The sequence below is a fragment of the Amphibalanus amphitrite genome, unplaced genomic scaffold, assembly GCF_019059575.1.
Source record: "Amphibalanus amphitrite isolate SeventyFive unplaced genomic scaffold, NRLGWU_Aamphi_draft 001839F_arrow, whole genome shotgun sequence".
In the NCBI taxonomy this organism is placed as follows: Eukaryota; Metazoa; Arthropoda; class Thecostraca; order Balanomorpha; family Balanidae; genus Amphibalanus; species Amphibalanus amphitrite.
Window position 1 is genome coordinate 11,119 of NW_024883332.1, and position 18,677 is coordinate 29,795.

The 18,677-nt window shown below is 43.9% G+C and overlaps 1 protein-coding gene across 1 annotated transcript; it reads right to left on the reverse strand.

Annotated features, from left to right (window-relative positions):
* Positions 1 to 669: 669 nt before the first annotated feature.
* LOC122375435 (keratin-associated protein 19-2-like) lies at positions 670 to 2,679 on the reverse strand. The gene is made up of 3 exons (XM_043354819.1): positions 1,943 to 2,679; positions 1,502 to 1,558; positions 670 to 1,004 (listed from the first exon to the last, which is right to left on the reverse strand). Exons 1-3 carry the CDS (start codon positions 2,050 to 2,052, stop codon positions 755 to 757), a joined length of 417 nt encoding a protein of 138 aa, XP_043210754.1. The 5' UTR covers positions 2,053 to 2,679; the 3' UTR covers positions 670 to 754.
* Positions 2,680 to 18,677: the final 15,998 nt, after the last annotated feature.

An 18,677-nucleotide genomic window follows, 5' to 3' on the forward strand; every position in this document is an offset into this window, starting at 1 on the left:
CTCATAAAAGGTGGGAGTGGGGGTCCATACATTGCGTGCACGTTCGACACGATGATTTTCTACAAGGTGCAACTAAAAGCAGACAAAAAGGTTAATTGCAAGTTGAAGGCATTGTAAAAATGAAAAATAATAGGCTGACAGGAAAAAAAGATCCACTAAAACGCACGCTTCCTATCGTGACCGTCATATATGACGTAGGTTTACAATTTGGTGGTCTTGTATTGGCAAGTTTATTATGGTCTATTTTGTGGTTACAACTCTTAAAAATATATGTTATGTTTTCCAATAATAATATTTCTCAATCTTTATTGTATTTGCTTTAAAAAAACACGCTTAACTTTATTTGAAACATGTTTTAAATAATTTATCAATCTCCTTGACCATTATCGATATTAAAATATCAGCTGACTGCCGGCAACAAATATTTCCGGCCGATGTTGGCTGAAATTTTTTTGTTGGTGAAACTCGTGGCTGTGTGGCGTCTATTTTTTCGGCTGGATATTTTATTTCGGCGGCCGGCTGGTATTTTTTGGTAAAACTGGCCTCAGGACAAGTAAGGAGTATTTGGAGGACCAGCAATTTTTCATGAGGATTGAGGACCATCATGAGTACCAATATGTTTCTGTGTCTTTCAAATGGCAGGGTGATCAGTGAAGAAGAAGCAGACCATTCGCGAGAATAAACATGTATTTCCACTGAAAATAGATGCTATTGACACTCAATTTTCCAATGACAGCACTGACTTGTCGGTCATTTAGTGATAACCATATCCGCGGCCATATCCGGATCCGTAGCCGTATCCGGCGTACCCAGCCCCGTGACCGTATCCGCCGTATCCAGCCTGGTGTCCGTATCCAGCTCCGTGTCCGACCTTGGCGCTGTGTCCGTAGGCGTACTCGTCACCGTATCCGCCGTGTCCGTATCCACCGGATCCGCGCGCCTCCGAGTAGGTCTGCGCATATCCGCCGACGAATCCGCCGTGTCCGTATCCGTCGCCGTATCCGCTGGAAACGTGACGTCATCGCTGTTAGGTTCAAACACTTCAAACGCATGACATGAGCAGCAAGCTTGCTACTGGCGGTTGAAGTTTGCATTAGCTACCTAAGTTAGCTGGGGTGTGATTTGTGAATCTCGTTGGGTATATAGTATATATTCTTAACGGTCGAAGCTGACAGACTTCAATGCTCAGTAAGTAGGTATGCACTATTGCATACGTTTGGTATGTCCTATAGGTAATAGGCATGCAACAACACTGTAAAATTTCAACACTTGCGAATCAAGCCGCCGAGGTCACATAATGATCTGCGTTAAAATCGTGAATGTTTACTTTATTGAGGCTGAGCTATTGTTTACTGGACTAGCACAAAGCAAACTATTGGGAAAAAAACTTAGCAATATTCAAGCTTTTTCACTATTGGCTCAAATATATCGAGGCTCACCTGTATGTATATAGGTCGAGTGGAAGATGTACCTATAGATTTAAGCTGTCAGCGAGGCTCACCTGTAAGTCGGGTGGACGATGTGTGATCCGTACTTTGCGCTGCCCCAGGGGTTGTACCTGAAAGGTTAATGGCGGGTCACGTCACTTACACCTAACCATTTCGATGAAATATGTGATATAATCGAGCATCTGGCCCGACGGCTAATCGGACAACCAACTAGCGAAGCTACTTTATTGAACAGTAGCCGCGTTTACATAGGGCTAGTTGCCAGATAGCGGAATTCCGATACCGAGACATTTATTCCTCTAACGAGACATTTCAGGCACATTTCGCTGGTTCTGACGACCTATCCGGCCTTCTGGCCGGAATAAGAACTTTCATATGTTAACTCATTTTTTATACCACTCTTGACACTGGTACTCGAGCATGCACGATATTCGCAGACAATGCCTGTTCAAAAGTGACGAGAAGATCCTGCTGGCCAGGTTTATTTTGCTCACGTTTGTACGTTGATGTGACTCTCGGCGTTTCCGTAACCGCCGGCGGCAACCGCAGCGGCCGCACACAGCGAGAGAACAGCCAGCTGGAAATATGAATATTGAATAACCATTACATGATATCATCGGCGGCACACAGCGAGAGAACAGCGAGCTGGAAATATAAATATTGAATAACCATAACATGATATCATCGGCCGCACAGCGAGAGAACAGCGAGCTGGAAATATATATAACCATAACATGATATCATCGGCACACAGCGAGAGAACAGCGAGCTGGAAATATAGATAACCATAACATGTTACCAGCGGCGGTACACAGCGAAAGAACAGCGAGCTGGAAATTCAGAGGGAATTAATTTTATTAGCGGCGGCACACAGCGAAACATCGCTAGCAGGACATTTGGAGTTTTTTTTTTAAATAAATTTTGTCCGAATGGATGAATGGGTGGCTATGGGCCCTGGTGCCCCACTAATTTATTTCATTTTTTCATTTTTCATTTTATTTTAGGGACCAGGCACAGGCAAAAAACGCCCGCATCCTCGACCGTGAAGGTTACAAAACAAAAAGATGCTGGAACGTGGCGAAAAAGCCTTTGACGTACTGTTCTTCAGTGGTGCCTAAGTAAGATGAGAGTTGCCCGAGCTCTTCCGCCCACTTCCTCACCTGGAACATTGTCAGGTGTCCGTTTAGCTGTCCGACTGGCTAGCTGGACGAGTGTGCGTTGCCTGTGCCCCGCTCCCTATCATCTGACTATATATACCGACTGTACTCGCCCCCGGGGCTCGGTCCCGTCGTGACGGCGCCGACGGGGGTGCACGTCGCCGGTGACCTGACCCCGCCCCGACTGACCCTTGACGGAGCGATCGGGCGACCGGCCCACCTTTGGACATGGGCGTGACATCGTTAAATGACATGATATTTAATGTAGCTACACGGGGGCGGTGGAGAAATTCAATCGCGCTTTAGTAATGCTGGACTTAGCACGCCTTTATCGTGTATGATTTGAAACATCATACTCATTGCAGGTAGGCTGTTACACCCTTCGCTGTAACTGTACATATAGTGTATAGCTGGATACATATGTAGAAATTCGAAAATATACATATCGTCTATGGATTTCATATATATTTTTAAGATATCACGATGTTATTATATAGCCGTCATCACGACGGGTTATCTGGCGAATGCACCAAACTTGACTAAATATGCACCAAATCTTTTTCAACAAAATTCTGTCATGATTTTATTTCAGTGTTTAACCCGGCACCGCCTGGGCTATTTCCGTACCCACATCAGCCTGGGGGGGGTCGGATCCGACCCCCCCCCCCCTGTTATCTCGAGAACCAATGGTCGTATCGAGCCCCGCGAGGCGGCGTTCGAAAGGTCTCTACGAGACCTTCCCAAAGCACTCTTAAGATTTTAAGATTGAGGTCAACTTTCGGGTCAAGGTCAGGTCAAAGGTCAAATTCAGGGGTTTTGCATGATTAGGCTTACGGCAGCGGAATCGATAGCTGCTGCTCGAAACTCACTACAAATGACCTCAAAGACATAGTGAAGGTACCATGTGCGTATAGGGGTCATACTAAGTACGGGTCAAGGTCAGGTCAGGTCACGAAAGGTCACGGTTTTCACTTTCTGCTACATGGGCGTGCGACACATGTTTTATGGCTTATTTTTCACGCCAAATCCGATGGTAATGGTTATATGTGACCCCACGTCACTGTGCTGGTGATAAGTGTGCATTGAAAGCACAAAAAATCGTTTATACTATACATAACTAAACGAGGGCTAAGAAAAAAAGTCAATTTTTCAACTTTTTATTTTTGACATAAAAATGCACTTTTCTAGACGAGCTTTGTCCCAGGAATCTAGTGGTGCCATTTGTTTTCACATGCGATGTTCAGAAGTGCCTCTAATTCGCGAAAATGCTTATGACGTCACCATGCCCTATGCATGTTGGAGCTATTTTTTACAATTTGGGGGTCAAAAATCAAGATAGAAAGTTGAAATTTGGGACATCTAATGTTCTAATAGAGCTCTATAACATATGTTCCGGTTTTTTTGAAATTCTCAAAATTTTGGATTTTATTAGCTGTTTTCCAAAAAAAAGTAGTTTTTTGAATTTTTGGGGGTGAAAAACGCATTTTATGGAAAATCCGAGATAGCCATTTTTAAGAACTCGTTGAGCTGCGTCTTTTCATGTCCTTAATTTGCAATTTGCTTAAAACCTCTATTTTTGGCGATTTTTTAAACATTTACCATTTTTTGACTGAAAACGCCTTGTAGTTACATCACTAAAATCGATATATCTCAGAAATTTTTGAATTTTTTTCTTAAAAATTGCACAGGAGACGTCAAATTGATGGGGGAGAAGGTATGCGAAGTTTCAAGTTGATAGCGCAAGCGGTTCATGAGTTATTCAAGAAAAACGGAGGGGGGGGGGTCGGATCCGACCCCCCCCCAGGCGGTCGCGGGTTAAATAGAAAATAATGTCTAGTAATTTGAAAAAAAATCAGGTGTATCAGCAGCGGCGCAACCCGAGCTCATAACTTCTAAGAAACAAAACGAACCTAATTTGACCAAATCTGCACCAAATGTCAGCCAACTGTGTACTAAATGGCCATCGTAAAAACGGCTATTATGGATCTCGTCTTAGTATTGACCTGAGTATGCCTACAGACTCTGATTACAGATACGCGCGTTTCATAAGCATTTAAGGTGAGGTGTGGCTCGCCCTGATGATGCGGCAACATCCCACGAAACGGCACACTGTGATAGGATCCGTCGAGACTCGAGAGCCGGGCAGTTTCCTACGGAACACGGGTGGGAGACTGCAACGCTGTATGTACAAAACACTGGCACAGCGGATGGAGTGACTGCAATGATTACAAGGGAGTAGCACCGGGTGTAAGATAATGCTAAAAAGACCGTCGCCTCTCTCTCTCTCTCTCTCTCTTTCTTTCTCTCTCTCTCTCTCTCTCTCTCTCTCTCTCTCTCTCTCTCTCTCTCTCTCTCTCTCTCTCTCTCTCTCTCTCTCTCTCTCTCTCTCTCTCTCTCTCTCTCTCTCTCTCACTCATGTACCTATATACCTTTAACATTTCGCTTCCATTTTCCGTTCTCGGTTACTCGGCGTAACAAGTAAATTCAGTACGGGTCCTCTGGGATTGAGCATGGGAACGCTGGTCCGATCGCGCGACGTTGTATGGCCCTCCAGCAAAAGGGTGGATACTGGATAGGTAAGTACATACTAGGTAGTCAATGTAGTTTGGGGATACTAACTGAATGACACGGGCACTTCAGCAAAATTGCTTGGTAGAATGATGAAGAGGTTTCGTGCTGACACTTAAGCAGAGTTTTTATACCATACTATACTATACATTTTTATACTAACAGGCAACAGCCTACATAGGTATGTACTTATTAATCTGCGCCCTGCTGTATGGTGTTTCAACACATCCCTCCCCCCCCCCCCCTGTGGCTTTTGGCACACCTCATCATACATGCTGTGAAAATTTCAGACCAAGGTCACTCAAGGTCAGGTCATCAGGCCACGTCGAGTGACCTCACCTTCGAAAAAAGTGTCAATTCTTGTCATAGCTACACTGAGTGACCGATCACTTTGAAGCTTTCAGCGATTGATAAAGTAGGTATTTACAAAACGTATCTCTCAGAATTTTGATGTCGGTGACCAAAGAACTAGTCAGTTTTGTGACCCATTCATTAGGTAAGTACTACATATCACTATTGTACTATTGGTACCTTTTTACATTTCTGGCTCAATATCTCAGAAACTAATCGATATACGATGAAGTCATTTTAGAGGATCATGGCAGGCATGTGTACCAATAAATCGATCGCATATTCGACCCTTAAAAGCTTAAGATGAAGAAGATATAGCCGGAAATTTACTAAATTTCATAGGGGCAAAGCCTACCGCTAAACCCCCGAGACCTGTAGTCCTCTACCTACTAGACAATGGAAGAAAATTGAAAGGCACTTTTTATGGACGAGCGCCATTCTAAACACTCTCAAGCACTGAATGACAAGTAACTATGGCACACTGAACATAAAAATGGCACTCGTGACCCCGTTTATGCCCCTGAGGTAATTTCAGGTCACGAAAGGTATTTAACAGTTTTTCGCTAATAACTTCTGCTAGAGGTATGTAAGAGCGATGGAAATGCCTTTGATGTGTTCGGCTCGACGATGCGGATCGACTGATACGTAATACAACTTTTCCCGGTCAGGTCATGACCTTGACCTGAGGTCAAATTACCAAGCTGACCTTTTAGGTCAAATTAAACTTCATTTGACGCGTCTCGACATGAGGATTCCGATTCTGGCAAACGTCATGTTGTCTCTGTTGTCATTTTTTTTTTAAACCCGCGCCGGGCCGGTGCTCCGCGACTTTCGCGCCGGGCCGGGGGGGGGGGGTCTGAACACCCCCGTCTAACTCGGCTCCTGGGCCACGTAGCGACACGCGGTAAGCGGTATTCGAAAGAGCGTCAAAAATAAGGACGGCAACGTTTCTGTCATTGTTTGGGTCAGGTGAAACGTCAGGTCACCAGAGGTCATCAAAGGTCAAAGGTAGTCAATTTCAACAATTTTGGAAACTGCTAACGGCTAACTCGGGAACCAATAGAGCTACAACTCGCCGCAGAAAAGCGCATTCGATAGCCCTTTTACAGACCTTCTTGAGTATTGATCTCAAATTTGACCTCAGGTCAACGGTTTAGCCTCCAGAGGGCAAAAACTAAAAAAAGTAGTTTTCACGAAAATAGTTTTTCGTCAATAACTTTTGACTCAAAAGAGCCACGACATTACTTTTGGTAGCATCGTGTTCCTCTCGTCGAGACGGGTCGAATGAACTATTTGTTGACCTTGAAAGGTCATTTTGAAAATTTGACCTCAGGTCAAGGTCATGACCTGACCGGAAAGGGTTATGTTGCACATAAGTCGATCGGTATCGTCGAGCTGAATACATCTGACGTGTTTTCATCGCTCTACCACGTCTTTATCAAAAGTTATAGCAAAAAAAAAAACTGCTGGTGACCGTTAATGACCTGAGATGACCTCAGGGGCACAGAGAGGGGTCACAGGTGCATTTTTCCGATTCAGTGTGTTATGTTTACCTATGAACCGATGTGTGTGAGGGTTTTGAACATCATTCGTCCAAAAGAGGCGCATTTCAATTTTCTCCCATTGACTTATAGGTAATGGAGAGGTCGCAAAATTGACCTGACCTTAGGTTACCGATATCAAAATTCCGAGATAAACATTTTATACATACTGTTACTCTTATCAATCGCTGAAAGTTTCAAGGCGATCGTTCAGTCGGTGTAGCTATGACGAGGATTGAAACTTTTTCTGAGGTGAGGTCACTTGACCTGACCTGGTGACCTGACCTTGAGACCCCTGGGTCTGAAATCTTCACATGTGTGGAAAAGATGCTTAAACAGGTGTGCCAAAAAACTATCAAAATTCCGAGATATACATTTTGTACATGCTGTTACTCTTTTCAATCGCTGAAAGTTGCAAGGCGATCGTTCAGTCGGTGTAGCTATGACGAGGATTTAAACTTTTTCTGAGGTTAGGTAACTTGACCTGACCTGGTGACCTGACCTTGAGAGCCCTGGGTCTGAAATTTTCACATGTGTGGAAAAGATGCATAAACAGGTGTGCCAAAAAACGGCGGCGCTATTTGCGAAAAAAAAAAACACAGGGGAGGGGTGGTTAAACACCCGCTGCCCGGCGCGGGTTAAGAAAAACATTTTCTTTCGTAAAAACTGCTATTTTTCAGTTTTTGCCCTCTGGAGGCTTAACCGTTGACCTAAAGTCAAATCTGTGGACCACTTTAAAAAGGGTTAAAATGGCAATCACATGCGCTTTTCCTAGGCGCTGTAGCTCTATTGGTTCTCGAGCTATGTGCCGGTATTCGGGAAAGGTTAAAAAGGCAACATTCTACATTAGCTGACCTCTGGTGACCTGACCCTGGCCTAAAAATGACTGAATTATGGTTTTTATTTTGGACGTTCATTCAATTGCCGCTTACTGCGTGTCACTATGTGGTCCAGGAAACGAGAGTTAAGGGGGGGGGTCCCCAACGGGGCGTGAAAATCCGAGACCCCTAGCAGGGCGCTTAATCAATATTGATCGATATCTGTGGTGTTGGCATCCAGCCACTTGCTTTGGAGCCGGGGACGCAGCCCGAATGGCATCTATGTACTGAATACCGAATACCGAATGCATATACCATGCATATACCGAATACCATGCATACCGAATGGCATACTGCATGGCATCACCACCAAGGTGAAAATGTTTGCACATGCCTACAAAAGAGGAACTTCTAAAGGTAAACGTTTGTTTCTGTCGGGATACATTGAGCTGAAACATTCTAAAGAACTTACAGTTGTTTCGGCTTTATTGAGTTCCCTTGTTCATTAGTTTGTTCAAACCAGTAAACAAGGAAACTCAATAAAGCCGAATCAAGTATTTGTTTTTTTTTAATTGTTTCACCTCAGTGTGACACCTAGAACGAAACGAAACAAACAATCACCTGGGGACGATTTAAAATGACACTTCGTCAGCATCTAAAAGGTAAATGTTTTGCATTGGTTTCTCAATTTCCCTGGCTACTAATTAATCATTTCTACCCTAATATTATCATCTCTATGCCTCGTCAAAGCCAAAGTACATCCGTTTAACCAGGGTCTTTCATAATGAATGTTACTTTTGAACATTTAGTTAGGAGCTCTTATTTTATCACTTCCGCGTGAATTTTATATGCGTATTGTTGCAAATTGATTAGGGTTTTGTCCCAAAAAATAAAAAATTCACAACGCCAATTTTCCTTCACGGAAAAGCAGAGTATGTCGACACCACTAAAACGCATTACGGATTACGGTCGACGGACAAGTCTTCATCCATTGGCTCTCCCATGGGTCAACACTGAACGGGGTGGCTTACCTCAGGCTGCTCAAGGAATGCTTCTGCCTCAGGTCAGGGACAAGGTTCAAAGAGACGGCCTGTGGTTCCAGCAGGATGGTGCCACAGTGCACACCATGGCAGCTGTTGCGCCAGTGGCTGATCGAGAATTTCGAAGAGCGCGTTATCAGCCGCCTCACCGAGCGACCATGGCCACCACTGAGTCCTGACCTCTCCCCGCTGGACTACTGGCTTTGGGGAGTCGCATTGGCAGATCTGAGACAAAACCCTCCTGCAGCCATCCACTGCGAACCACAGTGGAGAGGTTTACTGGAAGCCTGGACCCAGACGTTGTGAGGCGCGGGGTGCAACACCTTCGTCAGAGGGCCGAAACGTGTGCCTTAATTAAGGGCGATACAGTGGAAAATTCCTGAGGAGCATTAAAATGAAAGTTGTGTGTGCCAAAACGCTAATGTGTTTCTGTTTCATGTAATGGTACATATTACATGAGGAACATATATGTCCTGAGAAATAGCTCGTTCAAAAGTAACATTCATTATGAAAGACCCTGTAGATAAGTGAAACTTTTTTTTTATACATTCTTCCTTTAGCTGCCAGCGCCACTTATTTCCATTCATGTCACTCTACGCATCGCATTGACTTTCCTCTCCCTTTAGGTATATTTGTCAGTTTTATTTTATTGGCTTATGGATTCGCAAGCAGGAGTCTTTTCAGTAGCCCGTTTTCCTTACTTTCACTATCTGTGCTGTAATTTGTAGATCAGCTTCATGTCACATTCATCTTTCTTCGTTTTTGTATGTATAGTTTCATTAGAAAAGCATTCTTTGATATAGATAGACAAATTGAATTATAATTGGAAAACAATGGGAACGTTTTAGTAATATAAGTAATATAACCAAAAACGTTCCCATTGTTTTCCAATTATAATTCAAAGCATTCTTTATTTCCACTGAGCCCTATATATAAACTGATTATTTGCTATTGCCTATTTACGAATATTAATCCCAGCCGTCTTGTAGAAGGCGTCCGTGAGAGCTCTGGTACCGTGGCGCCACCTGCACGCCAGGTGAAATGGAAGTGGCGGCGCCGGGCGGCCCATTCCATGATGAGCTTGTATTTTAACATTCAGTTGCATCAAGAGTAAAAAAAAAAAATACACTTTCTTAGAGTAGGCGATTGCGATTAAATCGGAGGACGTCTTCTGGGGCGGTCGTAAGCTGCATTTGTTGAAGTAGTGTTTTACAACCTCGGACCTCCACATTGAAGAAATTAACATCCAGACTGAGAAAAAAGTAACTGGAATGAGCAAGAAATTATTATTGAAAAGTGAATCGAATTCTTTACCCACTAGTTATTTTCTTAGGCCGGTAGGGGGGTAGGGCGCCGTTTCTCGATGCCCAGGCGCTGATATCGATGGCAGGGTTGACCCTCCGCCAATACTTGACTGGGAGTAGAGGCGGGAGTCGCGGGGCCCCCTGGATTCTTAGAAAGTCGTCCTCTAAGTATCGACCAACAGGTGGGGCTGGTCACACCTCCTCTACCGCGTCCAGCAGCGGTGGCAGTCAGCTGAGTGGCCGTCTCCGGTCCCCTGATTGGGCGGAGACCAGCTGGCTGCTATGTATTTAGACCTAAATTTGGGGGGGGGGGTATGACTCATCATACAGCTAGTAATCGGGTCCAGCCCGCCTTGCCATGTAGATGGCAGGGCCACTTGAGACTAAAATGTCACAGTGACCTACCCTCCCCGGGTGGCGCTAAGCACTGCTGGCAATCCTTCAAAACTGTCTAAACATCCAAGGCTATTTAACTCCCAAGGTGATTATAGATTGAAAAGGAAATAGGTATGTACACTGTAAAAAATATTGACGAGCTATGTGTCAAAACAAGGGTCTCGAAACAGTCACCTGGTTGTCAATGCTTCCGGTACCTACCACTTGACTAGTTACCGCTTAGTTAGCTTACAGGCTGAGAACTATCCAGATCGTTATGATCCGGTATTGTAATGATACCCTAGGTGTACCTTTGTTTTGAAGTGCTGAATTAACTATCAAGGTTGTTTGACGTTTGTTTTCGCCTCAATCCGAAACGAGGAAGACCCTCATCAAATTATTAGGTGAAAGCCAGCCTCAGGATGATCAAAATACTAGGGATAGTTTTGTCATAGTAATCTGTGAAGGATGCGGAACAAGCCGTAGCAATGCACTCGTCACTAAACCAGCCTGAGATTATTCGCCAGGTAGCGGCTGCGTTTCCCTACTTGCTGAATCATGTTAGCAACTTTCCATTTCCAGACACTTTTTACGGCAAATAAATTGTTGGGTTATTTGGAAGGTGAATGACAATTTTATTTTATAAGTCAATACATTTGTATTTCCGATTGCCCTAAAACTTTTTTTTTTAATCGTTTGCGGTAGGTTTTTATTGTTCGCAATAAAGTTGCGCACCTGTGAATCCTTCACTTAATGCGTTCCCGGCTTCCCGGCGCCAGCTGTTGCGCTGTGCCGTGCCGCCGCCGCGTTCGGTCGGGGGTGCGTGCGTCTGTGAAGTGCGAGTGTTTATCACTGGGCAAACCTGTATCGTTTCCATTTGTGCAGTGTCTAGTTATGAAGAATTGCTTTCCGATATATGACCTGCAGTGATCGACGTTCTGATTCAATAACTTGCCATAAGCCATTATTCTTAACTAAATCGCGCAGAGACGTTTGCAAAGTTGTCGTGGGGGGGGGGGGAACAAGAGCGATTTTAAATGAATTGCTCTCCATGCAGTGCAATAGGACTTAGGTTTGATTTTTCAAAAGTTGTGGAGCCGCCCCCGGTGTCCGGCCTGGCCAACTCTCTCAAGAACCGACAGCTGGGGCATTCCACGATAGATCGTACCAGGCCCGTCACCCTCATCACTCAGATTTTAATGAAAATCGGTCCCAGGGGTAATCATAGGCCCCAAAGACGCCTGGCAAAATATCAGACTTCTCAGATCAAAACTTTTTGAGTTATATTGCATTACATTTTTTAAATTCGGTATGTAACGGTGAGTTTGATGGCCTATAACTCAAGAACGGGTTAAGCAACCAACAAAAAGTAAACAACACTAAGCTTGCGATGAATCAAAAATTAATATTACTATTTAAAAATTCCAAAGAAAAAATTTCATTGTTGAGCAAAAACCTTAATCTTTTTTCATTTACCTCTAATGACTTTTGGGACCAAAATTTTTCACATTTTTATTTTTTCAAAATAATCTTCATGTTATTGCAAATCGACATGCAAAAAATTAGAAAGGTGTTTCTATAAGTTCAAAAAATTTCTATAAGTTCCTCATTTTCCCGCAAACAAAATGGGTTTCGGAGGGGTTGATACGACCCCAGCACGTCGTTTCGCTTCTAATAGAGCTAGAGCCTCGCGGAAAAAACGAGCGTGTGTGCTGTTACAAGTCGCAGCGATTGGTACCCGATTTTAAGGTCTCAGGTTAACCGGTGGCGTCTGAGGTCAGGTCACGTGACTTAAGTTACGGCTTCGGTTTTTAGTAAATAACTTCGCAAAAAATGGCCGCAGAGCCGCGATTTTGGCATCATTGTGTTCGCCTAGCTGCATCGAATGGTATACTTTTTGCTAGGGTGAGGTCAACTTAAGTAGTTGACCTCGGGTCAAGGTCAGGTCAGAGCCCCTGAAGTCACGAAGCTGGGCAAAGGGTATCATATGGCACATCATTCGATTCGGAAGGTCTTCCCGAGTCCATTGGTGGCTTTCCCGACTCTCTAGCTCCATTTGATCGGGAGTTATTGACGAAAAACTCGTACGACCCTAGTGACGTCATACAGGGTGACACAAAAAAAACGGTCATCACCAAATTTCGAATAACTTCGGAAGTTTTATTCAGATCATCACCAAACTTCGGCCACATAAGGTCACACCTATGTAGCATACATCCACCAAGTTTCAAGTCTTCACTACGAATACTTTTAGTACAGTGTGTGTTTTACTGACGCTCCACAATGTGCTCCAGGTGAGCGCCACGGCGCTGCAGGGCGTAGGCACACTTGCATCCGGCGGGCAAACATGTCGATAACCCGATGGCTGTGCACTTTTCAGAGTGCAATGGCCTCTGGAGACAGTGCTCAGGGGGTGTGCTACCCCTGAAACGTTATTCTTATCGGGTTATCGGCAACTTTGCCCGCCGGATGCAGGTGTGCCTACGCCCTGCAGCGCCGGGGCGCTCACCTGGAGCACATTGTGGAGCGTCCGTAAAACACACACTGTACTAAAAGTATTCGTAGTGAAGACTTGAAACTTGGTGGATGTCTGCTACATAGGTATGACCTAAAGTGGCCGAAGTTTGGTGATGATCTGAATAAAACTTCCGAAGTTATTCGAATTTTGGTGATGACCGCTTTTTTTGTGTCACCCTGTAAATGACGTCACGCAAGGTTAACGATGCAAAAGTAAAGCATTGGACTTTGCAAGGAGTGCATGAAATCACGATACCATGTACGTGGGATAGTTTTAGATCATTCTCGGCGCCAAAATAACTGTTTTTATATTTCCCCATTGATTTATAACAGTGATGTCACGTGACCGACCTGACCTCAAGTAACCTTGAAAAATTCCCAGATATACAAGTTGTGAGACCTCTGGAGGACACCATGTATGCGTCCTGTAACTTTCATCTCGGACAGCTATGGTCATTGGCGTCCAAAACAATGTCAGAACCAAACAGCCTTTTTCACCCTCGCGCTTATAGGAAAGAGGGTTGAATGAACCCTCTTTTCACTTTTTTCAGATGACTCAGACTTGAATTGAAGTTTCAGTAACCCGTGATGTCACTAGGCAGCTTTACCACGCCATTTGTAAGCTCCCCTCCCGAAATCACTATTCGAAACCGTTATCGTGACGTAAAATAAATACATTTATAGAAAGAACACCTTCCTAATTTTTTGCATACTTCTTAACAATGAGCCAAATATTTTTTTGAAGAAATAAAAAGTCAAAAAAATTTGGTCCCAAAGTCCAAAAAATACAAATGAAAGAAAACTCGATATGTCATTTATCAAAAATAGCCTATTTTTCGAAATTTCAAAAATACATATTAATCTCTGTTTCATTGCAAGTTCAATGTTATATAACATTTGGCATTTGAATAATCCGTCTTAGAGTTACAGCCCGCCAAACTTAGCGCTGCAAAGCAAGATCCAAAAAATGTTATACACCATAACTCAAAAAATACTTATCTGATAAGCCTGAAATTGTTACAGGTGGATTCAGAGCCCCTGATTACCCCTTAGTCCAATTCTCGTCAAATTCGGAGAGATGAGGGTGTCAAATTGGAAAAAAGTGGTACGATCTATCGTGGAATGCCCCAGCTAACGGAACACTGAAGTTTCACTACACGGAGAAAAATAATTACTCCCCCCGGGAATCACGATCCCCTATTTGGGAATCAACTGACACCCATGGTGTAATCCGATTCTGAAAAACGGTGTCCATACACCGTTTTTTAGTGTAAATTGATCTCGGTCAGAATCACATACCCAAGGGTCATTTGACTCCCAAAATTTTGACTCCCATTTTAGGTGTCGTGCCAAAAGATCCTGCAAGGTGTCAGTGTAAAATGATACATCTAAGCGTTTTTGACGCTATCATGAGGAGTTTTTATATCCTATAGGTGTCATTTCACACAGTTGAGCGTTTTCGCAATCCACGACTCCCTTATTAGGTGTAATTTGATCCTCAGTGGTGTCATAATATTCCGTACAAATGACTTATTGAGTGTAATTTGACCCTGGGTAGTGTCATAATATTCCGGTGTCATTTGAGCCCCATTGGGTTCAAATGACACCGGAAATGTTATGGCACCACTGAGGGTCAAATTACACCTAATAAGCGAGTCACGGATTACGAAAACGCTCAACTGAGTGAAATGACACCCATAGGGTTCATGATAGCAGTATAGCGGCGGAACATCTTCAATTAAGGGGGGGAACCGATAGATCCAGCTCTCAAATTTATCGAGAGATCCGTAGGGATCACAGATTCGAGTCTCATTTTTTGCTTGAGATCCTGTGAGATCATAGATCCTCACTTATTTTTTGTCAGCACAGAAATAAAAAAAAACACTTGTTGCAACGCATAACCGTTCTGTTTGAGTGATTTTATGTGCTCGCACGTCATAATCCATAGTTTTGTGGCACTTATTGATACAGAAACCCTTTAAAACATGGTTTCAAATGTTGTGCATGGTGGGATCCACTCAGATCATAGATCCATGTTCTTGATTTATCGTCAGATCGTATGAGATCATAGATCCAAGATGAGTTTTTCACGACGGATCCGATGGGATCATAGATTCTAACCTGTTACCTGCAGTTTGCTTCGAGATCCACTGAGATCATAGATCCATCGCTCGGATCCATGCACATGTTTGGTGCTAGCCATGGCTGGTCCGCTACGAAGATGAAATAGGCAATAGCCCCATCAGCAGGCTGCACTGTCAATTTGCGGACGAAGATTTGTGGAAAAATGCGAGACGAAGAAATGCGGAGACGAAGAAATGTGCGGACGAAGAAATGCGAGACGAAAAAATACGGAGACAAAGAAATGCGAGACGAAGAAATGCGAGACGAAGACATGCAAGACGAAGACATGCAAGACGAAGACATGCAAGACGAAGACATGCGAGGCGAAGAAATGCGAGACGAAGAAATGCGAGACGAAGAAATGCGAGACGAAGAAATGCAAAACGAAGAAATGCGAGACGAAGAAATGCGAGACAAAGAAATGCGCGGACGAAGAAATGCGGAGACGAAGAAATGCGAGACGAAGAAATGCGAGACGAAGAAATGCGAGACGAAGAAATGCGAGACGAAGAAATGCGAGACGAAGAAATGCGAGACGAAGAAATGCAAGACGAAGAAAGGCGGAGACGAAGAAATGAGCGGACGAAGTTTTGCGGACGAAGAATTGCGCGACGAAGAAATGCCATGCAAAGATTTGTCCGGATACGCTGCGGTATCAATTGATTTTCGGTGACTCAGACTCCGACTCCAGTACCGGCTTCCAAAGTCTACTCCGACTCTGACTCCGGCCACAGTTCTGTCAACTCCACCCAACTCTGACTCTGACTCTGTAACCCTGGTGCGAACCACAGCTCAGGTCCAGTGGTTTGAGTCAATGGCCGGCCAATCAGCAAGCTGCATTGTCGTGTGACGTCATTTGTGTTCTAGCCATGCCGGTCCGCCACGAAGATGAAATAGCTCGACCTTGCAGGAAAACCGTTAGGAAAGCCGTTGACTTCAGTTGCCGGAAGTGTGCCCACGTGGGTGCGTGTGGTGTGAGCGGGGAGAGGAACTTATTTGAATTAACGCGCTTGTAATGTCGCCAAACGTTGTTTAAAGTGTAGATTTACTTCAAGTGATAGTGCTTTAACGATAGACTTCAGATTTTATTTGTAGTTTGCTCAACATGCGTATTTAAATAACGAGGCGCCCTGCACTCGGCGAAATTTTGAAGTAGGACAAGATAGCAACGCCCCATGGAGACGGAGGTAAGTTTTTATGTCATTAAGCAGCAGAATAACTCTACCTAAGTAAGTAGCAATAATCACCGGTTGATGGAACATTGACATTGTTGAAATGTGAGTAATTCCTTACGGTGAATGGAGTCACGGACCCATGAGCTTTACGATAAGTTTTCATTAGATTTCGCCATACATTTCGTGCCCAAATGTTTTGGAATTTATTGTTGCATATAAAATAAAGAATGACATACATGTATTGTTATTTGCGTCACGTGGTTAACAACTGCAATTATGACTCTGTTTGAGAGTGTATTTTGATCCCATAAGGTGTATGATTCCGAGAATCATTTGACAATATCTGGTATAAAGACTGATTGAAAAGAAGACGTCATCGTCAATAGATAAAATTGTAGCTGCAAGGGTGAAGACACATGTAAGCTACATTTAAAGTCTCGTTGCAGTCTGGCTAATCGTTCCTATAAGCTTCAGAAGCAGAACATACCCATGGGTATGTTGGTTAGTTGTACGGGGACCCGCAGTTGCTATACTGTACAGCGACCCTGAGTAAATTGTCCCAGCACCCTCACAGGGAACAACGAAAAGCTGTCAGAGGGCACGCACAGAAAACCTCAGCTGCTCTTGTACACGGACCGACAGTCGATATCAATGTTATCGGTCGTTACTGGACAGGACAGACGGCTAGAGTTAGGGTTCGTGGACACTTCCTAGAGTATTATGACTCTGATTTGGGGTGTATTTTATACCACATGTCGTCAAATGATTCCCGGAATCATACACCGTGTGGGATCAAAATACACCCTCAAGATCCGATTACTCCCTGAAGTGACACCTAAAAGGGGTGTTTTTTGAAGCGTACCAAAAACGCGCAGTTTCCAGGAGTCAGATTACACCCGGAATCAGACTTTTCAGACACTTCCTAGAGTATTATGACTCTGATTTGGGGTGTATTTTATACCACATGTCGTCAAATGATTCCCGGAATCATACACCGTGTGGGATCAAAATACACCCTCAAGATCCGATTACTCCCTGAAGTGACACCTAAAAGGGGTGTTTTTTGAAGCGTACCAAAAACGCGCAGTTTCCAGGAGTCAGATTACACCCGGAATCAGACACTTCAGACACTTCCTAGAGTATTATGACTCTGATTTGGGGTGTATTTTTATTCCATAAGGCGTATGATTCCGGGAATCATTTGACGACCTACGGTGTTAAAATACACCCTCAACCAGTGTCATAATACCCTAGAAAGTGTCTGATTCCGGGTGTAATCGGACTCCAGAAAACTGCGCGTTTTTGGTACGCTTCAAAAAACACCCCTTTTAGGTGTCATTATTTTTTTCAGTGTACGACGATTTCCGCCAAAGTTATGAAGAAAAGGCAAGTGCAAGAAGTACAAAACTTCTCTTGGTAATCAAAACTTAGGTTTGGCAAATTCCAAACCCTAAGTCACTACAACTGTGGATATAAATAAGCTGGTTATTGACGGCCAAGCTCTGGCCAATCTGAGGTTCAGACTTATCATCAAGTTCATGAGGCAGCTGCGGTTGGGCGGCTCACGGGCTCCACTGCATAGGCTCAGACAGGTACTCTACAAAATGTCTTCTGTGTTCTTAGGTTCAGATCTATCGATATGTGCATGCTTCTGATTCGATTGATAACTGTAAACGGGCGCTGGAAGTGAAATGTTCGCTTGATATACGAAAGGTGCATTGCAAGAAAGCACATTATTTCAGAAATACACTTTCATTTTATCTTGAGCGTTTTTGGAATGGGCCGGATGAATTCATCATCAAACCGGTAAGGGATTTCGTTTGAAGACCACCGATATTTAAGAATATGATGGTCTTCAAACGAATTCGCTGGCAAATTCGATGACTGGATTGGGCGCCGTAGGATCTGCTGGTCATCTGACTATGGGTTGATTAGGGCCTAGTTGGGGGTTCGTCGTGGGGTTCAAATGTATAGCAATACGTTAGTTTTGACCTAGTTTGGGCTTCATTCGTTAAGTAGGAACAAGACGGTGCTTCTTTTGAACATCGTCACTAAACAAGCCGCCCTCGTTTTGACATTGTTTTTCGCCATTATTGTTGCTAGGTACTTTGTTATCACACACAGCATTAACGAGGACCTGCTTCCAAAACAAGGCAGAAACGCTCCAGCTATTTTTGGGACGTGGTAAAAACTAACCGACACCTGTTAACTGTCATCTGACGAACACAAAACAAGCCAGGGGCTCGCAGCGTGTGTCAA

Excerpts from the sequence above, each read along its gene's own strand:
- LOC122375435 (XM_043354819.1), bottom strand. The coding sequence starts at position 2,052 with ATGGTTATTCAATATTCATATTTCCAGCTGGCTGTTCTCTCGCTGTGT. Across the intron at positions 1,559-1,942 it reads AGTCACATCAACGTACAAAC|GTACAACCCCTGGGGCAGCG; the intron begins GTGAGCAAAATA and ends TTAACCTTTCAG. Across the intron at positions 1,005-1,501 it reads ATCGTCCACCCGACTTACAG|CGGATACGGCGACGGATACG; the intron begins GTGAGCCTCGCT and ends TCACGTTTCCAG.